Source organism: Brachyistius frenatus, unplaced genomic scaffold (genome assembly GCF_029030835.1).
Source record: "Brachyistius frenatus isolate BFR_SWC_R1_liver_20210118 unplaced genomic scaffold, ASM2903083v1 Contig_415, whole genome shotgun sequence".
Lineage (NCBI taxonomy): Eukaryota > Metazoa > Chordata > Actinopteri > Embiotocidae > Brachyistius > Brachyistius frenatus.
Window position 1 is genome coordinate 22,794 of NW_027211014.1, and position 9,707 is coordinate 32,500.

General features: G+C 45.1%; 1 protein-coding gene across 2 annotated transcripts in view; it reads right to left on the minus strand.

Moving 5' to 3' along the window:
• Positions 1-809: 809 nt before the first annotated feature.
• The window catches only part of srgap3 (SLIT-ROBO Rho GTPase activating protein 3), a 50,701-nt gene continuing 41,803 nt past the window's right edge, over positions 810-9,707 (minus strand). For both annotated transcript variants that reach the window (XM_069725239.1, XM_069725238.1), the window contains exons 15-22: positions 9,468-9,602; positions 8,186-8,291; positions 7,666-7,893; positions 7,463-7,536; positions 5,965-6,145; positions 5,730-5,879; positions 5,332-5,647; positions 810-4,032 (exon numbers count right to left, since the gene is read on the minus strand). In XM_069725239.1, coding sequence (XP_069581340.1) covers positions 3,589-4,032; positions 5,332-5,647; positions 5,730-5,879; positions 5,965-6,145; positions 7,463-7,536; positions 7,666-7,893; positions 8,186-8,291; positions 9,468-9,602 — 1,634 coding nt within the window. In that variant the 3' untranslated portion in view covers positions 810-3,588. The remainder of the gene's footprint in view (positions 4,033-5,331; positions 5,648-5,729; positions 5,880-5,964; positions 6,146-7,462; positions 7,537-7,665; positions 7,894-8,185; positions 8,292-9,467; positions 9,603-9,707) is intronic.

Consider the following 9,707-nt stretch of genomic DNA (forward strand, 5'->3'; position numbering starts at 1 on the left):
GGAATTTGTCCAATTAATCGGATTCTGATGGAACACAGTTGTTGCCATAACAACAGATGATGCTTCAAATTAATCCTATTTGGCATTTATGTGAAATTTCTTCATAATATAAATTCTTGAGTTATGGTTTCGAACGCATTTTGTGAGACCACAGTGACTTTTGACCCTCAAAATCTAATAAAGAGTCGAAGTGATGAGATTAGTATTAGTAAAATATCGTTTTCACCAGCATGAGACGGACAGACGTGATGGTTCAACATGAAAACATAACACCTCATGAAGATACTCCTGTCTGTCAATCAAAATCTGACTTGATAAAAGTGTATTGTCTCCAAAATGTAGTTTTAAAAAGTAAAAGTACTTGTTATGGAGACAAACAGCCCTCAAATGATCATTATTATATCTTATTGGATTATTGTTGCTGATGCATTTGTCAGAAACATTTAAGCGTCAATTCTTAGAACTTTAAAGGCCTTTTATTTCAAGCTTAATCAGAAAAGTTTTCATACAGCTAATAAATGGTCAAATAGTTTTGCTGTATGAAGGAAAGTAGAAAAATACAACTTTCAAGTCCGCTGCATGTTCCTTAAAGATTGCTGGGACTGCTTGACTAAATGTACTCCGATACGGTCGAACGATAACGCAAACATCTTGTTCACATTTTGAATCAAACTACTGCAAAGCCTCCTGATATAAAAACATGGTTATTACATCCCAGAAGAGAAAAATATCTCAGTGAAGATCTTTTGGGTTTTTGTGATCGTCACCTTTCGTTCACCCCACAAACCAGTCAGCCGATAAAATCCAGATCACAGAGCAATAATGGTTTTATTTGGACACAGGAGTCTCCAACATCCAGCCAGCGGTCCGATGGCCGTTACATCACAGGTTTGAACCAACCACACACTCATCAACAAACAGCATCACTAGACAAACAATTAAAGAGAAGGTAAACAGTGTGACAACACCTCCCACCCCCGATCCTCCCGACCGGACCTCCGGCTGCTCCCTCAGCGGGATCCTTTTTTTCCAACATCAACGTACGGTCTCCTCACGGCAGCAGAAAAAATAAAAACACTTCAGCATCCGCTCCAGGGAGGAAAAGGTCTGTGTAACTTCACACCGAGTGCCCTTTGACCTCTGACGGTCCGCATCGGTCAACAACAACCCTTTTCTCTGAAGGGGAAGGAGATCAATGAGGAGAATGGAAGGCTCAACCACAGCACAGGCAGTTCACGGGGAAACCAAACCAAAAAAAGGAAAGATGGAGGAAATGTTGAGATGATTCGACTGAACTTTATCAGCAGAAGACGTTTACAGTAGTTCTCATAACTCCTGTTTATCAGGGTTCAACACAGACGAGCAGTTCTTCAGGAATCTGTTCCTCACGACGGCTTCACAACTGAGTAGCGATAAAAACAAAGGATAAAAAAGCAACAACAGTTCATAACAAACATGACAACTAATAGACAACATATCACAGATAAAAAAGTAAAAAAGTAAAAGTCCAATAAAAATTGATGTTGTGTGCAAAAGGCACTCAAATCTTCTGCTCCACTTACACAAGTGTCTATAAATTAAAAAACAAATCTAGTTAAATATGATTCACTTTTTTAAACTGTGCTTCTTTCTTCCTATTTTAACAAACTAATGCTTTTTTTTTTTTTTTAAACATTAACTTTCAAGTGGTGCAAAAAACTGTAACCATGACAATAAGATGGATAATATCAGCTCCAGATCATATAATGCCTGTGAGAGGTTCATCACAGGAGGAAGTAATACCAGTGGGAACCAGCAGGGGGTGTGGGTGCACCGCAGGACTTTAAATGCTATAGTGACCTTTTTAAAAAAAAAAATGTACTAGCTGTACAAACTCTGTTGTTAATAACCCTCCATCCTGCACATGAACGCATCTGTCTGCGACGATTAAAGAGTAAACATTGACAACAAGCAAATATTTTCAGTTTGTCTGCAGTCTACGGTGGAGTCAGTGCCTGGTTCACATGCTAAGAATCAAGTTAGTCAAGTGGTTGTTTTTTTGTTGCTAAATCAAGCGTTGTTAGTTCTCATTCATTTTATTTTAACAACTGCTACAAGAGGCTTCATTCATGATATCAACCCCGTAAACATTAAGGCCGCTTTCTCACTCGGTCCAATGTTGAATAAAATCTGAGTGTTTGACGGTCGAGTGTGACGTCACGTCGGTCACACGGCAAAACATGCAGAACGGAGCAGCGAGCAGTGACGAGCGACGGAAACACCGACCGGCTCTCGTTTAACTTAAAACTGCACCGATTGGGGAAGAAAAGCAAAAGAAGAGTTCATTACATCATCTGCTGCTCAGCTTCCTCTGCGTGAAAACAGCATGGTACATTTCTCACTGCTCCTTTTTCTAGAATAAAATCAGACGTGAACAGGAAACACTGATGGAGAACATTTGTTCCTCCTCTGCGGTCGCATCCATCAGATTTCTACCGTTTTTTTTACCAAATCAATCCAACACACAGAACATGATTTCTATTTTACAGTAAACAACATTTCACTGGAGATGATTGAAAGGTGTTTTATGATCCAACCCTTTGCCTTTTTTTTCTGTATTAACCTGTACACCATAAACACATAGAAATTACAGGCTATATATTTTTGTACAAGGAGTCCTACATTACTGATGTCATATACAGGATATAATAAAAACATGGAGGATGCCTATTGTCGTACTGACTAGTCATGTATTTATCTTCATGCAGAGGTCGTGAATCTGCTGCAGTGATTACAGACATATGGATCACTGTTTCCAATATTTAGATATCTTTTTAGTTTTCATAGTTGTGTTTCATCAGGAGGTTTTAAAGAATTATTTATTCGGTATCACTTCATTTAAGGGTGAATGAATTCATGTAATAACACCTCATGAAATCAGTCAAAGTCTTTGAGTCATGATCTCAAGCATGAACAAGACGAATTAAAGCGTGAACTTAGGTGAGTACATCATTAATTATTCTGATTTATTAAACATGATCGTGATGAATTCTTTGCATCCATGAGATCATGAAAGACTTTGAACTCCTGTTTCTTCTGCATCTTCTGCTTCCTGATAATTCATTCATTCAGCAAGTGTGACTTTTTCTTCTTACAATGATTATCAGGCTTCTTCCCGGTAACTCCTCAACGTTTCCTTTATCTCCTCTCATCCCTGCATGCAGATTTAAATGTGGTTCCTTCTCTGAACATCCACTATATTATCATACAGAAAGAAAAGCATGAAGGCTTCAAGTATGTACAGACGAGAGGCCTGTTCCCTAAACGCTGAACAGACGTTGTATTTCAGCGTTTCAGATTTCACGCGTGACGTGTCTCTGAAACGAGAACACGGCTCTGCGTTTAAACTGAGGTATAAACCAAATATCCTTCTGCACATTTACTGACGTTAAATAAAGTTTCGAAGCGATCTGAGCTTCACGCCGTCACACCTCTGCAGCTCCTTCCGCCGCTTCATCACCATGGTAACGAACTACAGCAGAAAACAGAGAGGATCATATCTGCTTCTGTTTCCTGTCACCTCTCCCTGACTTTGACTTTCCCCCTGTGCTACATGGTTCCCGACTTATCTCCATCACTGGAGATGTTCATGTTGGAACCTGCAGCCGGGTTGTTGCCAGGAAACATCTTCTCGGTGGGCGTCACGGCGGGACTGCCGACCCCCGACGAGCTGGAGCTGCTGGAGCGGTGCTGCGTCGGAGGCGGGCGCACCGGCCTCATGGGCGGCGGGCGGAGCTGAGCGCCGACCAGCCGGGCGGACAGAGCCGGCTTGAAGGTGGTCATCATCTCGGAGGTGGAGCTGCTGCTGCGGCGCATGGCCGCGTCCGGGTCGCGGATCATGATGGTGTGGAGCGGGCTGCCGGGCTCCGAGCTCACCGGGTTCTTCATCGGCTCCAGGGTGTCCAGAACCACGTCCGGAGCCTGTTTGACGGTGTTCTGGCGCTCCAGCTCTCGAAGCTCATGGAGGGCTGTGGTCATCGTTTTCTCTATGTCCTGCAGAGATGAGGAGGAGGAGGACAGAACGATGAAGAGCGTATGCTCACTGCGATGGATTACACAACCTCAGGAAGTTTTGTGAATGGATCATTTTTATGTCCTAAACCATCATATCGTTCAAAATTGGGAAACAAAATATATCCAAAATTATGAGGTACATTTAAATGTGGTAAACTGCAGCTCATTGTTTACAACAGGGTTAATTATGATGTAAAATATGCGTGAAACACACTATTGTCCTTTAAATTGTTCTACTGAGCTCCTGTTAATTATTCAAAACCATTTCTATATGAAACACTGATGAATGTTTATTTACACACTCATCAATAACAAATCTGGAACTTTGCTCCTTAATGTGACTTATTATTCAATATTCTGCAAACTCTTCAGTTCCTGTCAATCACACAGAGAAAGTCTGACAGTTTATTCCAGACGGCTGCAGCAGGAGGTCTGACACTGTTCAACCAACCTGATCCAAACCAAACCAACCCGATCTAAACCAGCCTGATCCAAACCAAACCAGCACGATCCAAACTAACCCAAGCCAAACCAACCCGATCCAAACCAAACCAGCACGATCCAAACTAACCCAAACCAAACCAAACCAACCCAAACCAGCACGATCCAAACCAACCCGATCCAAACCAAACCAGCATGATCCAAACCAACCCAAACCAAACCAGCACGATCCAAACCAACCCGGTCCAAACCAGCACGATCCAAACTAACCCAAATCAAACCAAACCATCCTGATCCAAACCAACCGGATCCAAACCAAGCCATCCCAATCCAAACCAACCCGATACAAACCAACCCGATACAAACCAACCCAAACCAAACCATCCCAATCCAAACCAACCCGATCCAAACCGAACCAGCATGATCCAAACCAACCCAAACCAAACCAACCCGATCCAAACCAAACCAAACCAATCCGACCCCAACCAAACCAGCACGATCCAAACCAACCAGATCCAAACCAAACCAGCATGATCCAAACTAACCCAAACCAAACCAACCCGATCCAAACCAACCCAGTCTGCCTGCAATGAACAGGATAAATGTCCGACTCTTTTTCTGCTGCTATCTGATGCCAAAAAAAACAGATTTACTCTTTTTGCCTCCATCTGAAACTTCACATCTGACCAAACGGGATTTATATAATATTTTCATATATTATTTTATTTGATCAATAACAATTTCATATTTTCAACAACTCAAAATCAAAGATTGCAGTTACTCTATTGAATGAAGGGCAGATAGGTAGAAACAAGGAAACATAAAGTGTCCCCTCACCTCAGCCAGAGCTTCGGTCTCCAGAGACTTGTGGTCCCCGAGGCTGCTGTGGCGGGTCGCCCCTGGTACCGGTCTCAGCGGGTGGCCCTCGGGATAGGCCTTCCTGTCCGCGTAGTTGATGCTTCCTGCACTTCCAAAGGTGCCGAGGCGCCGTTTCTCCGGGCTCTCCATGCGGGCCTTGCTGATGGACACCTTGCGGGGGCTGCTGGGACAGGCGGCGGCCCGCGGCGGGGTGTCGGCCCCTCGGGTCGGGCTGTGCGTGTCCGTCCCGCTCCGACGACGCGGGATCGCAGCTCCGTCGGAACGTAAGCGGACTCTGAGGAGACGGATCAGATCAGAACTGTCAGTCAGGAAGGAGTCAGTGTTACAAAGCTTTAGAGCATGAAGATGATGCCCACCTCCCCATGACGCCTCCGAAGGTGTAATCAGGCGACGGCTCGCACGGAGACGGGGCGTCGTTTTTAGAAGAAGCTTTATCCTCCAGCAGCGGCCCACTGCTGGCTTCACTGTCGGCCTTCTGGCTGAGGTTATCGGAGAAAGCGTCATCCCTGGAAGACAGGAGTCCCATCACACAACACGTCATGATGCAGTCGCTAAAAAACATCTCACAGAAGAACAATACTTCACGCGTACAGGTCTTGTACGACGATGTACTGATGGGGGATGAGGCCGTCCACGCCGTTGTGACGCCCCTCCCACCAGTCCTCCGACGCTCGGTGGTACAGAAGCAGAGACGCTCCCTTCTTGAAGGACAGCTCCCGAGGACTGCGGCCCACGTAGTCGAACTTAGCGATGGCTTCGATCTGTTCCACCTCTGAAACACCAACAGGTGGAGGAACATCAGAGAAATCAACAAGATACATGATCAACAAAAACATAACATATTAGCGCCTAAAATAAAGGAATAACTAATTGGTGCAATCCAAAACATGATGTTTTTAATCAAGGATAATGACAATCAAAACTGACTATTCTACATAATGTGTGACAAAATTTTGTTAAGGTGAAAACATGTCTGAAGTGTATTACAGCATGTGGCCAGCAGGGGTCAGTCACGGTTAACTATCAGCTGTAATCAGCTCTGAGCAAGAAAAAAAACATTTAAAGAGAAAATCCAGACGGTTTTATTTTGAAAATCTGACCAGAGGTTGTCCTGGATGTTACAGAGGACCGTTTGAGATCAGCAGGCCGAAAAGCAGCCGATTTTTTTACATTTGATGTCAATTCTAAACAAATAAAAAGAGAAAGTCTGCCGTCATCTCAGCAGGTGATGAACTCGTTATTCAACAATTCCTACGTTGAAACTGAACGACTGCAACATCAGAGCCACGATGTTAAACAAGAGTGTCAGCGTTAAGGCCAGAAAGAAGAGAAGATCCATGAAGCAACGAGTCTTTGATCTATTCTCCAGGTGAAGGGTCAGCAGCCATCACTGATGAAGACAACACGGTAACCGTAGCGATCGTCACCGGCGGCAGCAGATCTGACTGTGTTTCATTCCTGTATTCAAAGCTCAGAGGAGGAAACGCAGCACAAAGGAGAGAAAGTCCCGGGAGAACTGCTGAGTACCACCAAACAAAGAGCAGGCGGGGGGTGGAGGGGCGGGGGTGGGGCGGGGGTGGGGGCGGGGGGGGGTCCCATCCACACAGAAACACGGATCAAAGAGGCATCGCCGCATGCCAATACTGTTTACTCAACCTGCCTTCAGCTGCAAACATTAGGAACCTGCTCACCTCTCAGTCCTAATGAACGAGGCGGAAACATCAAATCTTTACTCTTTATTCTGATGGGAAACTTAAATCAGCTGTTTTGGGATTTTTTTTTTTGATCAAACATGTTTGATTTTGCAGCAGCGAAAGTTTAATGGTGTTCAGTCACTACAACTTTCCTCCCCCTGACAATCTTTTATGATGGAAATATAAATATCTGCACCACATTTGACGGTAATCTGCCCAGTGACTGAGAGTGCATCAATGGTTCATCCTCTGGGAACCATGAATGCCTGCACCAGATGTAACAGCAGTAAATCTAATATTTATCTCATTATATCGTGAACACAGAGCGAAGCTCAAAACAAACCCTGATAATACAAAGCCTCTTTATAATAAACAGAAAATACTGATGTATTAACCTTCATCGCTGGTGTGTGGTTCAGTTCCATTATCGACCTCATCGATGGTTCCTGGTTCGCTGTGGGGGCTGTCACTAAACACAAAATAAACAACACATTCAGACATTTTATGAACAATACCAATATTTAAGAAGAGAATTAGCTGCTGGATTCTCAGAGTTGACAGAACGACAGCCGTCTACTAGGCTGGTGTCGGTACGTACCAGTACTCCTCCCCCCCCGTCATGCACTTCTCGTACACCGGCCCGTCCAGCTCGCGATGGTTCGGAAAGATGACCTCGTTGTGGATGATGATGGTCTTGATGACCTCATTAACGTGCGCCTGACACGTCACGGGATCCTGACCGTCCGGGATGGGCATCAAGGTCGGGCCGAAGCAGATGGCCAGATTATACGCATCCATCATGTTCTCGTCGTTGTACTGGGACAGACTGAGGGACACAGCAGGAACATGTTAACATATTAAATGCACCTTCTGATCAGCCACAAAGCACTCGGAGTAAATCAAATCATTCAGAAGAAGTTCTTCATCGAGAAGCTCCAGCTGAGCAGAACTAACGAGGAGGCGTGGGCAGGAGAGAAGATGTGAAGTCGAAGTGCAGCGTCAGATAGGAGCTTCCAAACCTTTCATTAAATTAGCACGTGAGCTACAGTGTCAGATCCTCTGTGGTGAATCTGCAGACACTCGTCTGTGTGCTCTGACTTAAGCTTCAGGCGACTCACTGATTGAGAAAAGCGAAAAGGTATCTCATGACGATGATGATGGTCCGAGGAAGAGTCACGACGATCTGCTGGATGTGATGAGCTCTCTCGGCGCCGGACTCCAGCTCTGAAACACAGACGGCAGAAACAGAGAGGTGAACCGATGCTGGTTTACTTTGTAATGAAGAACAGACAAATATAAAGCTTTGGAAATATCAGATTTAGTTTCCTCCCAACTTATAACACCGAAATACAATAAAAACCAGATCCTGCTGTGGAACAATGATCGAACTGGGCCGCAGTGTTGAAGCAGAAGGCAGCAGAGATTTCGACGCGCTAATCTGCCTCCTCGGACCCCCGAGGTGAACCGGGTGATTAGACGATAAGTGGGGGAATTATTTTGTTCTGAACCTCCACATGGCAGACTGATGCGTCTCCTCCGACTGGCTCGCCGTGAAACATCAGGCAGACAGCGACGGTGTTCAGATCGTTTCCATGTGCTGCATCTCCTTCTCCTCTTCACTACAGCCGAGTCTCCAAGAAACTGTAGATCAGGAGTCTCCAACCTTTTTACCTCTGAGAGCTCCTCATGTTTAGTAAACAGTTATTCACATAGCTGAGCGCCTGTGCGGTCAAATTACTTTAAAAAGGGTCAAATAAATCGTTCTAATATCAGATTTAACAAATAAAATACAGTGTTTCTCTTCGGGCTTCTAATTTGAAAAGGTGCAGCATTCAGCCAACCTGCTTTATAGCTCCGCCCCTCTCTGTTGCGGTCCAGCTGAAAATATTGTATTTATGCTATCGATCTAATTTTGAGCCGTCGTTTGTTTCCAGGTCTGCGAGATCTCTACTGTGTTTGTGTCCTCTGATCTCTGTGTGTCTCACTGAGGGTGGAGCTCCACCTCTACTGTGTTTCTGTCCTCTGATCTCTGTGTGTCTCACTGTGTTTCTGTCCTCTGATCTCTGTGTGTCTCACTGAGCTCCACCTCTACTGTGTTTCCATCTCTGTGTGTCTCCTCTCCACCTCTGCTGTGTTTCTGTCCTCTGATCTCTGTGTGTCTCTACTGATCTCTGTGTGTCTCACTGAGGGTGGAGCTCCACCTCTACTGTGTTTCTGATCTCTGTGTGTCTCACTGAGGGCGGAGCTCCACCTCTACTGTGTTTCTGTCCTCTGATCTCTGTGTGTCTCACTGAGGGCGGAGCTCCACCTCTACTGTGTTTCTGTCCTCTGATCTCTGTGTGTCTCACTGAGGGTGGAGCTCCAACGCACAGCTCCCTGAAACGTTTCCTTCTGACTCACTGATGGTGGAGATGAAGTCCAGGAAGCGCTCCTTGGGGAACAGGGGGTTCTCCAGTCCTCTGAAGTAGAGCTTCAGCACGCCGGCCACCGAGTTAATATCGTGTTCGTTCTGGTCATCAATCAGAGGATCTTCACCTGGTTCAGGAAAACAGGTGAGCTTTCATTTTGAGCTGAAAAAGGTTTCAAACGACTTCACCCTGTTTAAGTATTTGTGGCATGAGAGGAAGGAATGAACCGACC